The 15,517-nt window shown below is 45.6% G+C and overlaps 1 protein-coding gene across 1 annotated transcript in view; it reads right to left on the bottom strand.

The window, feature by feature from the left end:
* Positions 1 to 565: 565 nt before the first annotated feature.
* Positions 566 to 15,517, bottom strand: part of bloc1s1 (biogenesis of lysosomal organelles complex-1, subunit 1) — a 93,787-nt gene continuing 78,835 nt past the window's right edge. Inside the window, exons 3-4 of the mRNA XM_080218024.1 lie at positions 11,722 to 11,854; positions 566 to 1,655 (exon numbers count right to left, since the gene is read on the bottom strand). Coding sequence (XP_080074150.1) covers positions 1,548 to 1,655; positions 11,722 to 11,854 — 241 coding nt within the window. The 3' untranslated portion in view covers positions 566 to 1,547. The remainder of the gene's footprint in view (positions 1,656 to 11,721; positions 11,855 to 15,517) is intronic.

Here is a 15,517-nt window from a genome sequence, read left to right as displayed (position 1 = left end):
CAGTGCTTCATGGGAACAGGAGGAGGCCATTCAGGTCATCGTGTATCTTTCCAGATTATCAGTACAGTGCTTCATAGGAACAGGAGGCCATTTAGCCCATTGAGCCTGCTCCGCTCTTTAATACGATCACGGCTGATCAGATACCCCAATGCCTTTTATCCCTACTATCCCCATAACCCAGTGGATGTTAGTTGGAAGGAACTGGGTTGAAGCTGCCCTGAATCATTTCAGGAGGGCTTGTTACAGGCAACGGGCAGAGGCCAATTTTACCGCAGCTTTGACTTAGCCTAGTGCCAAAAGGTGAAAAGGACAGCATAGGCATAGTGCTTAATGTGATCAAAGAATCACTGGACCGGGTGGGGAGTTGGGATTTTCCAACCGTGCTCACGCCAAGGTTGGAAAAACCCGCCCGAGGTCAATGGACCTTGCATGGTCCGTGTCCCACCCTGTTATAATTCCCATGGCAGGCGGGATGGGAAAATCCACCTTACACCAGGGTTGATTGGCGGGGGGTGCAGATGCAAACACTGCGCAACGCAATCAGCAAATAACTAATTCATTGTATCAAAGGGTTATCATCTTTATTAAATATGCAACACAGGCAGGTTCATTTTTAAGCAGCTCATTTCTAGACATCAGTACGCTGATAAGATGCTTTTGTTTGGGGCAATATCATACCTCTGCACAAGAATTGACTCATTTAAAATAAAGAAAAAGCAGCTGCTCTATTTAGGATGCCAGGATGCAGCACAAAGCAAGCATGCAACGTCTACCCCAGTAAGAACAGGAAGCAGCAGCCACGGGAGAGAAGGTTGACAAATCAAGTTATCGGTCTGACAGCGAGCTGCAGAATGGGGAAGCAAGAGAGGCGAGGGCAGGTGAGGCACTGCAGAAAGGGGAAGACAGCAGCTGCAGTGTAGAATCTAGCAAGGGAGGTCACCCGCACACTGCTAGGAGGAGAAGCAAGGTTGGCAATTGACATCACCCCACCGATAATAAACTGCAGGAAGGAAAAGTAACAATGTCTCTCGTTGGTAAAATAAATACAAGTGGAACATTACACAATACACATGATGCAAATCATTTGGCACAGAGGACTGGCCTTTCGGGGGGAGTTGAATCAAAAATTCATAATTTTACTTGCAAACTCATATTTACCAGGAATGCTCCCTGATGCTGTTTTACTGAAACAAAGTTTGCTGCTAGCAACCAGAGAGACATGAGCATTATTTTAGCAGTGACAGATAGAAGAAGCCTGCATGAATTTTATTCAAGATCTTCGCATTTACACGTCATCTTTCCCGGATTATTACACTCTGGGAAAACAAAAGCAAATGCATCAAGTCTTAGGCGATTGTGGTTAATAGTCCTCACAGTGGGTGGACAATATAATAGGGATATTATAATAGTCTTCATTAGGAAGGGCATTCCAGCCTTACTGTAACCTTTCTGTTGAAACCCTACGTTAGAGTTTAGGATGTCAGTTTTAAAGGCATTCCAGCCTCTTGCTCACAAAATGCCCATTTCCCGGCTCCACATTTGACATTTTATGTTGCAGGCTGCAGCTGTCCTTTGTAGACATACTCTAAAGCCGTGGCAATAGTCCTCATGTCCATCTCAATACTCCGCGCCCAGTTCTCCACATCACCAATTTCCTGGGGGAGGGGGGAGAAAAAATACAAAATGTTCAGCAAGACCACAGAGAAGCAACACCCACTTGCTGCTGCAGTTGTCACCTACTAAACACACTCAGATTCTGCCCACAGATGCCAGTCTTCCAGACAAAAAAAGGCATTTGTGTTGATATCCCAAAGTACTTAACAGTCAGCAAGTTAGGTTTTGACAGCAAATGCTGCTTCCAATTTGTGTGCAGAGCATTCTGAGAAACAGCTGGCATTATTTGTTTTGAGGATGTTGATTGGGAGAACATTGTGGAAAACTCAAAATAGCATCACGGGATGTTTCACACCCACCTGACAAAACAGACAGGCATCTCAGTTTAAAATCTCACAAAATTCAGCATCTTTGAAATGCAGAATTGTTACAGTGCAGAAGGAGGCCATTTGGCCCATTGTATCTGCACTGGCTCTCCATACCAGCATATCCTTCAACTGGAGTATCAATCTGGATTGCCACGTGTGCTCGAGATCCTGGAGTGAGGCTTGAACCCACCAGCATCGGCAAGGATTTTCGCAAGATATTGGCAAATAGGAAGCATCATAGCCAAGCCCAATCCTGTCTTTACACTGCCACATTCCAGCAGGGCTATCTTGGTACCGATCAAGAACAGGAATTCTGACAGACGTCTGCTCTGCTCCCCTGCATCCTGCCTACAAATCAAACATGGGGCGTTCCAGTCTGTCTGGTTTAAGGTTACAGAAGGTACTGCTTACCATTGCAGAGATCACTACGTAAAAACTGGAAAAAGGCAACATCTGTTCAATGACCTGGTCCATGCTGATTATTCATCCTCTATAAGTTCATCAAGTCTGAATCTCATGATTCTGCACTGTTCCTCCATCCCTTTATTTCATTTACTTTTAACCACCCATCCAACATGGTCTTGAATGTTGAAATGGGCAGTACAGTGACACAGTGGTTCACGCTGCTGCCTCACAGTGCCAGGGACTTGGGTTCAAATCCGGTCTGGGGTGACTGTGTGGAGTTTGCACGTTCTCCCAGTGTCTGTGTGGGTTTCCTCCCACACTTCAAAGATAGAATCATTGAGTCCTATAATGCAGAAGGAGGCCGTTCGGCTCGAGTTTGCACCGTCCACAATCCCACCCAGGCCCTATCCCCGTAACCAGATACATTTACCCTAGCTAGTCCCCCAATACTAAGGGGCAATTTAGCATGGCCAATCCACCAAACTCACACAGCTTTGGACTGAGCGACTTATCTCGAAGGAAATCCACACAGACACTGGATGAATGTGCAAACTCCACACAGACAGTGACCCAAGACTGGAATCGAACCCAGGTCCCTGACGCTGTGAGGCACCAGTGCTAACCACTGTGCCGCCCGTGTAGGTTAGATGGATTGGCCATGCTAAATTGTCCCTTAGTGTCCAAAGATGTGTAGGTTAGGTGGATTGGCCATGCTAAATTGTCCCTTAGTGTCCAAAGATGTGCTGGTTAGAGGGACTGGCCATGCTAAATTGCCTGTGTTGCACGTGCAGGTTAGGTAGATTAGCCATGCTAAATGTGTGGGGTTACGGTATAGGTCGGGGTAAGTAACGCCGTTGGAGATTGGGTACAGACTAGATGGGTCGAATGACAAGGATTCTATGATCCTACTTCAATCACTAACTCCTTTAGTACATTCCATAGCCTCACAATCCTGTGTAAAACGCTTCCTCCTGTTCTTGATCCTAAACCTTACGTTTCCTCATCCATAACTACTGGACACAATGGTGATTTTTTTAAACTCCTCATTACAGATGGGCTTGGGATTTGAGAGGAAGTGAGCTGCAAACAGCTCTCAGTACAGTCACTTTTAAGGAGGCCACATGCCTCCAATTAAACACCTGTTGGCCGATTTTTCTAATCTTGGGGAAACCTGGTTTTACTCCATGATCACTCCCCCACTACTGTCACCAAACCTATTTGCTTCTGGACAGCAGCCTTGTGTTAAAGTCTTCCTTGTAAAACAGGCAGCTAAGCCTGCTCAATCTGGAACCAAGGAAGAGAACTGAAACATGTCCTGGAATTAAAACCCCTCGCATTTGGAGATACTGCATTTCCAACCATTACTCTTCCTCTGCCACTCTGCAGGTTCAAAAGCATGCTCCCACTATGTACCAGGGGCCAAACTGTTTCTATTTACCCTGCTCTAACCCTTCATTGTAATATCCTCTGTTCCAACCAGGAACGCCCCAATTCTGTCTTTGTATCGTAAACGAGACAGCATCCTTGAGAATCTGCACTGCCCTATTAGCCAGGCATTTTCCTATAGTGTGTCGCCCAAAACTACACGCAGTACGGCAATTGTAAATGGTTTCGGGTGCAGGCAAGATTCCTTTTATTTAATTAAGCTGTCTGCATTGCCCACATCCTGAGGCAGACAAAACAGATGGGTTGGTGACCTGCTCGCAGTCCGCCTTGTAAGCTGTACAAGAGTGATGGGCGCCGCCTGCTTCTTTTCTGCCTCTCTGGAAAATTAGGCTTTTGTGATGAACAGGACTGGGTGGTGCAACTCAGCAGGGTGGGGATTGTCTCTGCATCTCACCAGCCTCTTGCATTACACTTTGCTGCCGCTACTCTGCATCACTGTTAATGTTAACTGGATAATCGCCAGAGAGGAGGTACAGAATATCAAAGGCAAGATGTGATGGTCAATCGGCCAAAGGTCTTAACAGTCAAACATGACAATAACAGGAAACTGATGACCTGGCTCCTTTTATTCCATTTATACTGTGTGGAGGGGTGTGCCCAAAAGAACATCCAGCACAGAAAAACTTTACTGCCTAGGGTGTGTCAGCTATGTTAGGTTTATCTGCCCTCCACATGGTCACACCATGTCACTGCTAATTTAAGGAAGCCATTAGCCAATATGAAAAAGGATTTTAAAGAGAGTCACAGTTCGCCATTTCATATTGCCTTTATTGCTGTTTTGGTGCCAAACTGGGATTCTCTAGCCCCACTGCCGTGAGTGGAGACTTGGCTGAGCACCACATTCTCTGTTCCCACTGGCAGTGGGGGCAAGGTGGACAAACCCGGAGAATTCCAGCCACAAGATTCACATTTCAGGTTGATTTCTTTTCTTTCATCAGAACTTTGGCCACAGACTTGAAGCATTAACTCTGTTTCTCTCTCTCTCCATAAATGCTGCTGAGGACAATTTAGCACAGCCAATCCACCTAACTTGCACATCTTTGGACACTAAGGGACAATTTAGCATGGCCAATCCACCTAACCTACACATCTTTGGACACTAAGGGGCAATAATCCACCTAACCTGCACATCTTTCGGACTGTGGGAGGAAACCAGAGCACCCAGACGAAATCCACACAGACACAGGGAGAACATGCAAACTCCATACAGTCACCCAAGGCCAGAAGTGAACTCAGGTCCCTGGCACTGCGAGGCAGCAGTGCTAACCACTGTGCTACCCAATATACATGGTAGCTGCAGATTGCTTGTGGGAAGACTGAGTTTCAGCTTCGTGGGTGGGGGGGGGGGGGTCGTCGTCCTGGTTTTAGTCGTTTATTACTTAATTTCCTTGATTGTTTGAATAACTGGATGAATAGAATTGAAAATAAGGATAACTGCAGAGCTGTGGAGTGTAATGGCTCATGCGATGCAGAGATACATTGATCAAGCCAAAACAACATGGTTGCATCGCTTAAACATAACATTACTATGATAAAAATAGCACCTGCCTCCCTGAACCCACTTCTCCACGAAAACGGTCACTCATTTGAACCAAGGATTTGTGTTAAAACTGGATTTGCCAGGGGAATTGTAAGATCAGTTTGATTTTTCTCTACAAGCCAGTAGATGGTGCTCAGCACTGCATTAGTTTAATGATGCTCGCCAAAGATGTCTCATCTTTTCTCCACCTAGTTTACTACCCTTACTGACCGATACTGAGGTATAGATCAAGAGCACTCACTCCCATGCGAGTTGGAAGTGTCAGCTCTGAATGAGGGGAGATCTTATAAAAACAGATACAATTATGAAGGGAATAGATAAGATAGAAGCAGGGAAGTTGTCTCCGCTGGCAGGTGAAACTAGAATTAGGGGGCATGGCCTCAAAATAAGGGGGAGCAGATTTAGGACTGAGTTGAGGAGGAAATTCTTCACCTAAAGGGTTGTGAATCTGTGGAATTCCCTGCCCAGTGAAGCAATTGAGGCTACCTCATTGAATGTTTTTAAAGCAAGGATAGATAGATTTTTGAACAGTTAAGGAATTAAGGGTTATGGTGAGCGGGTGGGTAAGTGCAGCTGAGTCCATGAAAAAGTCAGTCATGATCTTATTAAATGGCGGAGCAAGGTGCCAGATGGTCTACTCCCGCTCCTGCCCTAGAGAAAAGAAACAGTGGCATTTTAAGTATTTTTAATTTTCTTTGAACATTTCTGAATTTGTTATAAAAATATCGGAGTTGTGAAAAAAAGCCTGTTTGACAGTTGAGAATCATCCAAATGGATAGCAAAGAGTTGCTCTGCTTTCTAATTGGTCTGGGGAGCTGGGGTGACAACCAATGGCAGCAGTGTGAGGGCTGGGCAATGGAAAATGAGAGGTCATGTGATGAAACCTCCAGGAATGCAGTCAACCAAAAGTTGGCAAATCTACCAGAAGCATGGCAAACAATAAGTGAGCAGAAACAGTTCATGTCAATAGACTGTCCAGTCATGGGGGGGGGGCATCCCAAAGTTTCCCTGGTCATGATTACACCGCATTTACTAACTGAGGTTGAAGCTAGGAGGATGTTTCTCTGGCTACAGAAGCTTTTGCTATCCAAAACTGCGATGGGGGAGAAATTTCTTCATTCAAATTTTAGAATTCACAATACACAGTCGCTGAGTAGATTTTTTTTGTGAATTTTTAAAAAAATTTCATTGCCTGCTTTTGGAGTATCCTTACTGCCAGATAAACATCCATCTTAATTGTTGTGAAGTTGCATTTGTGAAGTGTGGTCCCTTTAAAAGCTGGCTTTGTGTCAGTGCTTGGATGTTTAAAATGCAGAGGCACACACAGTACACAGACAGTAACATTTGTAACCATTTGTAATGCGAAAGGATATATTGGCCTTGGAGGGAGTGCAGAGAAAGTTCACCAGGTTGATACCGAAGATGAGGGGTTAGCTTATGAGGAGAGATTGAGTAGATTGGGCCTGTACTCGGAGTTTAGAAGGCTGAGGGGGGATCTTATAGAGACGTATAAGATGACGATGGGGCTAGACAGGATAGAGGCAGACAGATTATTTCCACTTAGAAAGGAAACAAGGACTAGAGGGGCACAGCCTCAAAACAAGGGGAAGTCAATTGAGAACAGCGTTGAGGAGGAACTTCTTCTCTCAGAGGGTAGTGAATCTCTGGAATTCTCTGCCCATTGAAGCAGCAGAGGCTACCTCGTTGAATATGTTTAAGTCACGGGTAGATAGATTTCTGATAGATAAGGAAATTAAGGGTTATGGGAGCAGGCGGGTAAGTGGAACTGAACCACTTCAGATCAGCCATGATCTTTCTGAATGGCGGGGCAGGCTCGAGGGGCTAGATGGCCTACTCCTGCTCCTATTTCTTATGTTCTTCGGACCAACATAAGAAATAGGAGCAGGAGTAGGCCATCTAGCCCTTCGAGCCTGACCCGCCATTCAATAAGATCATGGCTGATCTGTCGTGTCTCAGTTCCACATTCCCGCCCTCTCCCCATAACCCTTAATCCCCTCTCTTATTAAAAACCCATCAACCCGCATCTTAAAAATATTTAGCGAGGTAGCCTCCACCACCTCAACGGGCAGAGAATTCCAGAGATTCACCACCCTTTGAGTGAAGAAGTTCCTCCTCAACTCCGTTCTAAACCGCCCCCCCTTTATCTTGAGGCTGTGCCCCCTAGTCCTACTGTCCTTTCTGAGCGGGAAGAGCCTCTCCACCTATATCCTATCCATCCCATTCATCATCTTATATGTCTCAATGGGATCTCCCCTCATTCTTCTAAACTCTAACGAGTACAAGCCTAGTTTATTCAGCCTCTCCTCATAGCTCAACCCCCTCAACTCCGGTATCAGCCTAGTAAACCTCCTCTGCACTCCCTCCAAGGCCAAAATATCCTTGCGTAAGTACGGCGACCAAAACTGCACACAGTACTCCAGCTGCGGCCTCACCAATGCCCTATACAGCTGCAGCAAGACCTCCCTACTTTTATATTCAATCCCCCTCGCTATGAAGGCCAGCATCCCATTCGCCTTCCTGACCACCTGCTGCACCTGCAGGCTGGGTTTTTGCGACTCATGCACAAGGACCCCGAGGTCCCTCTGCACTGTCGCCTGCTGCAGTTTTTTGCCCCGTAAGTAATAGTCCAGGGCAACCTTGGTAACAGGCTTGGCAGGCTTTTGAATTTTGACACTACCAGGAACATATCAAATTTGAATTTGCTGTTGTTGACAACATCAGACCAATCATGGTATAGGAAAATTGACAGGTCATCACAGTTATAAAGAGGAACTCAACTGCCCGCCTGGAGTTCAACTGAAGAGCTGCCACCTCTCAACACCTAGAGTGGGAAAGAATGGCTCCCTGCCAGCTAAAAAAAAACTCTTAAGAGAACTCCTCATCTATGTAACAAAAGGGTACCAAATCAGAAAGAGCTTACAAACAGTGGAATCCCCAGAAAGACTCCAAAGATTTTTTCCAAAGCCACAAAACCTGTTTGTATATTTTTTGAGAGTGACTAAGTTAGTATCATTTTTTGGTGATGAATGGTTCTTGTATTTATTTGAACAGCATTCCGTTAGAACCTTACTTTAATTGACACGTTACTTGTTTAGTTAAGTTCCCAGTTGGTTAAATAAATAACATGTTAATTATCCACTTAAAGTGAGTGTCAGGTCTTTCTGTTTATGACCCTCTAAACGTTAAAGAAGAAGAGTTCACACCTTCCCAAACATTTTTAACAGATTACGAATTCTTTGGGGGATTCAGCGTGACTTCTCAAAAGGGTATCAACCTCTGCGTCATAACACAATGGCTTTGGAATGTAAAAGGTATTGTGATGCAAATGTGCAGCCATCTTTGACTGTGATCTAACGTCACTGAAATATGGTTTTGGTCTTTTTGAAAAATGCAATTTGGGGTTTCCAGCCAACAAATCAAGTCACTTTTCACAAAGTTATGGCTTCACAGCATGGTTGATCATTCACACATGCCCTCCACATTCCTGGATAAATGACTGACACATTTAACACATGGTAAGGACTTCATTAGCGTTAAAAAATGACTTCCATGGGGATGTCAATGGTGGCTGCATGCTTACTCATCTGCAGTGTGCTGGCAAGTGATGAGTTATTGAAACTATATCGTCCTGAACAACCTCCCTTATTAAATCACTGTGATTGGCAGAGTGGAATCTTATAAATATAGGATCACTCGAGTTAGGACAGTTGGTTGGAAAAAAGAAGATTCCAAAGTAAATATCAAAACCCTAGCGACATATTGAGCTATACTTTCCACACAAACAACAACCCTCCTAAAATGCTGTCAGTAAGCAAGAAGTTAGCAGCTTCAAGGACTCGACACTGAAGGTAATGGCTGTTTACCCAGTTGCTTGAGCAACAGCTGGGGAGCTGAAAATAATTATAGCAGCTATAGTTAGCTAGGCCTCTTAAGAGATCGATTAGCTAGGCCTCATAAGAGATTGACTGGCTTCACAACCACAGATGTGGGCTCTTGTTCTGAGGCAAACAGCGTACATCGGTTGTCCCAGTGCAGTGTACCAGAATGTAGTGACTAGGGGATTTTCACAGCAACTTCATTGCAGTGTTAACGTAAGCCTACGTGTGACTAATAAATACACCACTTTATTTTAAGTTTTAACATTTGTGAGAAGGACGTTTGCAATGAGGTGTTACGAATGGCTTTGGAAATGGCCAGAATACACAACAGAGAGATATGCAACCTTTGGAATGCACCATCAGATTGTCTTGCATGCAATATTAAAATAAAAATAAGACCTTCTTCCTCCCCAACCGAATTCCACAAGCAGAGAGCCTTTTATTTTGGATATTAGACTGTGCTTTGCGGCCGCACGGTGGCACAGTGGTTAGCGCTGACCAATTCTGTCCTTGCGTGACTGTGTGGAGTCTGCACACTCTCCCCGTGTCTGCATGGGTTTCCTCTGGGGACTCCAGTTTCCTCCCACAGTCCGAAAAATGTGCTTGTTAGATGCATTGGCCATGCTAAATTGCCCCTTCGTGTCCAAAGGTGTGTAGGTAAGGTGGGTTGGTGTGTGTGTGTGTGTGCACGCGCACGCATCTGTGCCCTGTGATGGACTGGTGTCCCATCCTGGGTGTTCCCTGCCTAACATTCAGTGTCTGTCGGGATAGGCTCTGGCTCCCCGTGACCCGGAATTGGGGCAAGCGGGAAAGCGAATGTGAAGACTGTAATTTGATCACTATCAGTTTATAAAGTCTATCTGAAACGGGGGAAAAGGAAGCATTCTATCCAATTCTTGCAGCATTGGTAGCAAATTGTTTTACCTGGCAGATATTACAAGCACAAAACCATGACTGAGAGGCAAGCAAGTGAAAGAGCAGCAAGTATGCCACCCAGAAGAAAATTTAGCCCACGAGAAACAAAGAATTCCAAGTGTTGACTATTGTATGTCGCTACAGGTAGGGATTCAATTCCCAGACTTGGGACATCAGTGGAGATAGCCATTAACCTGGGATAATTAAGTGATTATGCTGTTCCAGGCTGAAGGCAGCAATAGTCTCTCTGACAGCTGTTGGAAAGATATAGTCGCTCATTATTTCAAGGTTTAACATTTCCTGAATGATGATGGTTTAAAGTAGGCTTGGCAATATGCCAAAAATTGGATACACTTAATTCCCTGTTCCCACAATTAGAAGCCAAACATGTAGATTACGCCAACTCCCCCCACCAACCCCTCCAATGAAAATGAAAATTCCAAAAAGCACATTTTGCACATCAGGTTCAGTCAGGGTACACTGTGTTCAGAGTGTTTCAGATATCACACGCCAAAGCTTCCACCCAGGGCGTTTACAACCTTGTACATGCTTGGGCAGCACTGAGAGTAAAACTATTTGGTTGTGGATCAAAGTGTTACTTTGCTCAGTGGATAGCGCTCTCACCCAAGTCAGAAGGCTTCAAAGTTCGAGCCTCTATCAGGACATAATCTAGGCTGACACGAGAGTGCAGATTTGAGGGAATGCTGCACTGTTGGAGGTCCCATTCTTTGAGTTAAACACCAACCACAGTCCCAACTATTTGGCCAGGTGAACAGTACTCCATGGCCAACATTTCTCTCTCAACCTGCACCAACAAAGATAGTCAGAGGCTTTTTCCCAGGGCTGGAATGGTTGCCACAAGAGGACACAGGTTTAAGGTGCTGGGGAGTAGGTACAGAGAAGGTGTCAGGGGTAAGTTTTTCACTCAGAGGGTGGTGGGTGCTTGGAATGGGCTGCTGTCGGTGGTGGAGGCGGATTCGATAGGGTCCTTTAAGAGACGTTTAGATAAGTACATGGAACTTAGTAAGATAGAGATTACTAGGCTTACCTATAACCCTCTAAGCTGGGGACATGTTCAGCACAACTCTGTGGGCCGAAGGGCCTGTATTGTGCTATAGTTTTTCTATGTTTCTAAAGAGGTAAAGTGTTCATGCACCTCGTTGCTGCGTATGCGATCTTGCTGTGTGTAAACTGGCTGCCATTTTTACCTACAAAACAACATGGGCAGCATTTTAGAAGAGATACACTGGCTGTGGGTGCTTTGAAACATGGTAAGGCGCTATTTAAACGCAACTTCTAAAAAAATTCACAGCCCCTGCTCCTGTTCCACGTAAGATTCTGTTCAAAAAGCCAATGCTTGGGATAGAACACTGATGGGATCAAATCTAATTTCCCTCCCCCTACCCCCCCACAAAAAATCACCCAAGCGATTTTGAACTGATTTTGACCGTGGTCGATTAAAGAAACAATCACGGTGATGAAGATGTTTTGGGATATTTTACGGTGTATTCGGTCCTCCCCTGTTATAATTTACCTTCAGGGCTTGGTTGAAGTTATCTACCATACCAAGCCATTGCTGAGTTTGTTTGGCAAACTGGGCAGCCTGGATCTGCAGTGTTTTTACTTCATTGTCCAGTTTCCGCTGATTCACGTAGGCCTGTGCCACTCTGTAAACGGAGACAGCGACATGTCAATCAGTATTCCTGCAGAGGTAATAAGTAGCTGGTTGCTAAATGCAGCCACGCAAGTGGCAAAATATGATCTGGTGAACAATTTCATCACAATAAATATTTATCTCAGAAAACATTCTGAATATATTATTTTGCTTAAAATACAACACATTTGCATTTTTAAAAAAATTTACATGCTCATGCAATCATTGCATTCTGTAATGGCGCTTTCCTCTTCTTGCCGGCTACTATCAAGACAAGGAAAGGGCAGCCATGTTGTCAGAACACCATCCTCACCATATTCTCCTTTTAAGTCACAGAACAGCCTGATTTGAACGTACATCATTTATCCTTATACGCCAAATTCCCCTCCAACGCCACTTTCAAATTTGCTGATGACACTTCCGCAGTGAGTCAGATCTCAAACAATGATGAGACGGAGTACAGGAAAGAGATAGAGAAACTGGTGCAGCAACAATAATCTCTCCCTCAATGTCAACAAAATGAAGGAGATTGTCATTGACTTCAGGAAGCTTAGTGGAGAGCATGCTCCTGTCTACATTAACAGGGATGAAGTGGAAAAGGTTGAGAGCTTCAGGTTCTTAGGTATCCAGATCACTAACAACCTGTCCAGGTCCCGCCATGCTTACGCTATAGTTCAGAAAGCCCATCAATGCCTCTACTTTCTCAGAAGACTAAGGAAATTTGGCATGTCCGCTACGACTCTCACCAACTTTTACAGATGCACCATAGAAAGTATTCTTCTCGGTTGAATTACAGCTTGGTATAGCTCCTGCTCTGTCCAAGACAGCAAAAAACCACAAACGGTCATGAACGAACCCCAGTCCATTACGCAAACCAGCCTCCCATCTACTGACTCTGTCTACACTTCCCACTGCCTCGGAAAAGCAGCCAGCATAATCAAGGACTCCACCCACCCAGGACATTCTCTCTTCCACCTTCATCCGTTGGGAAAAAGATGCAGAAGTCTGAGGTCACGTACCAACCGACTCAAGAACAGCTTCTTCCCTGCTGCTGTCAGACTTTTGAACGAACCAACCCTGCATTAAGTTGATCTTTCTCTACACCCTAGCTGACTGTAACACTATATTCTGCACTCTCTCCTTTCCTTCTCTATGAACGATATGCTTTGTCTGTATCGTGCACAAGAAACAATGTCCTCCTTCTGCACTGTAGGGATTCTATTTTTTTAAAATATCTGTACCAAATCGAAACCCACACCAAAACAAATTGAATTCTCACCCAAAACAGCTGCAATTCCCATTCCCCTTCAATTATAACCTAGTGCATCCAATAAGGACGTGATTTCAAACGTGCTCTTGGAGTCTGGCATTGTTATTCAACAAATGCTGTTTGCAAAATACAATAAAACTCTATTTGACTTTAATGTTGCAAGTTAGGCAAACTCAGGCCCACTTTAGAGTCACTGGGTTGGATTTAGTGGAACCCACTGGAGCAGGCATGATGGTGGGGGGAGAATTGAGCTGGAGTAACTGCATGGATTCCTGATGTTGGGAAAACAGTCTCCAATGGGAAGGGCCTGATATTGGAATTCCACCCACTAGTGACTGGAAGCCAATTATTCCTGAGCACGCTGTAATTTAATGTTTTCTCAGGGATGAAACTAGACTCACACAACTTTCCCACGTTGAAGCTAACTGCGGCCTCATTGGGGGGAGGGGGGGAGGGGAGGGGAGGGGAGGGGGAGGTCTCTTGTTAACTGCCCAATTGAAGGAATTGGCACCGGGAAGTACAGTACTGAAAGCCAAACCCTCTGTCCTTGCCTTCTACCCCCCTGCCCCTGCCCCTCCCCACCAGTGATTCATTCCTCAGGACCCCCATCCTGCCCTCACCCAAGATGCTGGATCTGGGTTTGGTTCTCAGTGCATTACCAGCAGCAGCCACTGCACCAGGTGGTAATAGAGAGCTACCGGCCTCTAATTGGTGATCGGATTTCATAGAATCTCTACAGTGCAGAAGGAGCCATTCAGCCCATCTGGCCTGCTCTGGTAACAATCCCACCCAGACCCTACCTCCATTACTCTACGTATTTACTCTACTAGTCCCCCTGACACTAAGGGGCAATTTAGCACAGCCAATCCAGCTAACCTACACACCTTTGGACACTAGTGGGCAACTTAGCATGGCCAATCCACCTAACCTGCACATCTTTGGAGTGTGGGAGGAAACCGGAGCACCCAGGGGAAACCCACGCAGACATGACCCAAGCCGGGAATTGAACCTGGGTACCTGCCACTGTGAGGCAACAGTGCTAACCACTGCGCCACTGTGCTGCTCCACTTTTGGGGGCAGGATTTCCACCCCACAGAGGGCTAGATGACCCTGTGTTTTCCTGCTGGTGTCGCGGAGAATTGGGCATGTGGGTGTGGGTGGGGGTGGGGGCGGGGGGGGGGGGGGGTTAGATTCTGATTGGGCCTTCATTTGCATCTCATTAGTGGGATGCAATCAGCTTTTTGCCAACCTCCAGTGGATTTCCTGATCTGCTGTGGTGGGCACCATTGGAAAGTCCCGCTGGCATCAAACCTGATTTGTGCACCTCCTAGTGAATTCCCTCCCTGACATTGTTGATCCCACTGGGAGAATTCCACCATGCCTGTTGAAGCGATAGCATTGCGCCTGCTCTTTCAGAAACACAAGTGACTCTGGCAGCAGCTAAAAACAGCTGCTACTGCTGGCACAAGCCATCATCTTGCCTGGCTGCATACAGGCGAAACATACAACCTGTCTATCTGGGCTGAACATTGTGGTTTATTGGGCAGCACTGCTTCTGAGGAAAGCCCGAATGCAATAACAAAAGCTATATGGCACAGTTCACGTGTTGCTGCCAATGCTGTAGAATCCATCCCGCTGTGTAAATAGCAGCAGCCTTTTGCATTTATACAGCACTTTCAATGTCACAAACATCCAGAGAACAGGCACGTTACCAAGTAGAAGTTAGACACCAAACCACATCAGATGTCAGGACAGCTCACTAAAAGTTGGGTCAAAGAGGAAGATTTGAGAGAGTGGTTTTGGAAGGGAATCCCACAGCCTAGGGCCTGGGCAACGAAAGGGATGGCTCATGAAGACAGGACAACAAAAACTGGGGATGGTCTGGAGGCCAGAATTGGAGGAGTGCACTGCAGAGAGATAAGAAGATGCAATTCTGTGTTGCAGAATCACTTCAATTTGAAGTGACAGGAGGTGACATAGGTGACACAGTGGTTAGCAATGCTACCTCACAGCGCCAGGGACCCAGGTTCAATTCTGGTCTTGGGTCACTGTCTGTGTGGAGTCTGCACATTCTCCGTGTCTGAGTGGGTTTTCTCCAGATGTTCCAGTTTCCTCCCACAGTCCAAAGATGTGCAGGTCGGGTGGATTGGCCATGCTAAATTGCCCCTTAGTGACCAAAGATGTGTAGGTTAGGTGGATTGATGTCGGTTGTGCTAAATTCTCCCTTGGTGTACGTGAACAGGCACCGGAGTGTGGTGGCTAGGGGATTTTCACAGTAACTTCATTGCAGTGTGGATGTAAGCTGACTTGTGTCACTAATAAAATTTAAACAAAGGTTGCACTGGAGTTGGAGAAGGTTGAAAAATCCACTTGAGGATTAATTGGTTAACAACAAAGTAAACTCCA

Source organism: Carcharhinus amblyrhynchos, chromosome X (genome assembly GCF_965287045.1).
Source record: "Carcharhinus amblyrhynchos chromosome X, sCarAmb.v2.hapA, whole genome shotgun sequence".
In the NCBI taxonomy this organism is placed as follows: Eukaryota; Metazoa; Chordata; class Chondrichthyes; order Carcharhiniformes; family Carcharhinidae; genus Carcharhinus; species Carcharhinus amblyrhynchos.
This window is presented reverse-complemented; position numbering and strand designations above follow the sequence as displayed.